The 1,935-nt window shown below is 42.1% G+C and overlaps 1 protein-coding gene across 1 annotated transcript in view; it reads right to left on the bottom strand.

Moving 5' to 3' along the window:
- Positions 1 to 122: 122 nt before the first annotated feature.
- LOC106870394 (actin, adductor muscle) overlaps positions 123 to 1,935 on the bottom strand; it is a 4,479-nt gene continuing 2,666 nt past the window's right edge. Inside the window, exon 2 of the mRNA XM_014916441.2 lies at positions 123 to 1,672. Coding sequence (XP_014771927.1) covers positions 668 to 1,672 — 1,005 coding nt within the window. The 3' untranslated portion in view covers positions 123 to 667. The remainder of the gene's footprint in view (positions 1,673 to 1,935) is intronic.

The following is a 1,935-nucleotide window of genomic DNA, read 5'->3' as shown; positions in this document are numbered from 1 at the left end:
TTTTTTTTTAATAATAATATTAATAACTACGAGCAGCAACGTTTGAACACGTTGAATCCATCGTCATATTCACAGATCCGAAGATCTGCCGCAGCAAAGTGGCGATGACATTTAACATCAGCTTCTTATTTAATTTTTTCTGAAAATATATTTGTTCAAGCACCAAGGTTTCGGAATTTTAGCCCAACATAAAAAAAAAATATTTTGTGAAGATGTTTCTTTTGCCAGTTTAAATCAAGAGGCTCTTTACGAATTAGTGGCGGTATTACAATTAGTTCGTCATCTTGGATGCTATTACGTTGGTAAGTCCCTTTCCGTTAAATACGGATTGAGTTTTTTTTTTTTTGTTTTTCAGATTTTTAGCAGTTTAGTTTTCCTTATACAGACAGCCTTCATACCAGATATGTGTTATATACGACCATCCTGGTCTTCCATATTTAGATGTTTTCTTTCTCAAATGTTAAGTTATTTTTCCTTATATAAAAAGATGGTAAATATATCCTAAAAGAACCGGCTTCACTGAGAGAGAGAGAGAAAGGGTGGTTTTGTTGTTGTGTCTATGGTAACCAAGCACGCAATCAATGAAATATATATTTTACAAGTTTCGTCCAGCGTATTCGTCGTTATTCCAAAATTTAAGTTAAGGGCTAGAAAGAAAGTAAACTTCTTAGAAGCATTTGCGGTGGACAATGGATGGGCCAGATTCATCGTATTCTTGCTTGCTGATCCACATCTGCTGGAAGGTGGAGAGGGAAGCCAAGATGGAGCCACCGATCCAGACGGAGTATTTACGCTCTGGGGGAGCAATAATTTTGATCTTCATGGTGCTGGGAGCCAAGGAAGTGATTTCTTTTTGCATTCTGTCAGCAATACCGGGGAACATGGTGGTACCACCGGACAAGACAGTGTTGGCGTACAAATCTTTCCTGATATCAACATCGCATTTCATGATGGAGTTGTATGTGGTCTCATGGATACCAGCAGATTCCATACCCAGGAAGGAAGGTTGGAATAGAGATTCTGGGCACCTAAACCTTTCATTACCGATGGTGATAACTTGGCCATCAGGCAATTCATAGCTCTTTTCAAGAGAAGAGGAAGAAGCAGCGGTAGCCATTTCCTGCTCGAAGTCAAGAGCAACATAGCACAACTTTTCCTTGATGTCACGAACAATTTCTCTCTCGGCGGTTGTGGTGAATGAATAACCACGCTCAGTAAGGATCTTCATGAGGTAGTCAGTAAGATCACGACCAGCCAAGTCCAAACGGAGGATGGCATGGGGAAGGGCGTAACCTTCATAGATGGGTACAGTGTGGGTGACACCATCTCCGGAGTCAAGAACAATACCAGTTGTACGACCAGAAGCGTACAGAGACAACACAGCCTGGATGGCAACATACATGGCGGGAGCGTTGAAGGTCTCAAACATGATCTGTGTCATCTTTTCCCTGTTGGCCTTGGGGTTGAGTGGAGCTTCTGTGAGGAGAACGGGGTGTTCTTCAGGGGCTACACGGAGCTCATTGTAGAAGGTGTGATGCCAGATCTTTTCCATATCATCCCAGTTGGTGACAATACCGTGCTCAATTGGGTATTTCAAGGTAAGGATACCTCTTTTGCTCTGGGCTTCATCTCCAACGTAGGAGTCTTTCTGACCCATACCGACCATGACACCCTGAAATAAAGAAAACGAGTATAAGCAAAAAGAAAGAATAGAGAAAAGTGTTGAAAATGAAAATTAAGAGATAAGAGAGAAAAAGCTGAACGGCAGGGAACAGCAATCTACGGCTAAACGAAATTTCTCGTTGTCGTCGAGCAGCGATCTACGGCTAAACGAAATATCTCGTTGTCGTCGAGCAGCGATCTACGGCTAAACGAAATATCTCGTTGTCGTCGAGCAGCGATCTACGGCTAAACGAAATATCTCGTTGTCGTCGA

This window comes from Octopus bimaculoides, chromosome 2, assembly GCF_001194135.2.
Source record: "Octopus bimaculoides isolate UCB-OBI-ISO-001 chromosome 2, ASM119413v2, whole genome shotgun sequence".
Lineage (NCBI taxonomy): Eukaryota > Metazoa > Mollusca > Cephalopoda > Octopoda > Octopodidae > Octopus > Octopus bimaculoides.
The sequence above is the reverse complement of the archived record's forward strand: the minus strand, read 5'-3'. Positions and strand labels throughout refer to the sequence as shown.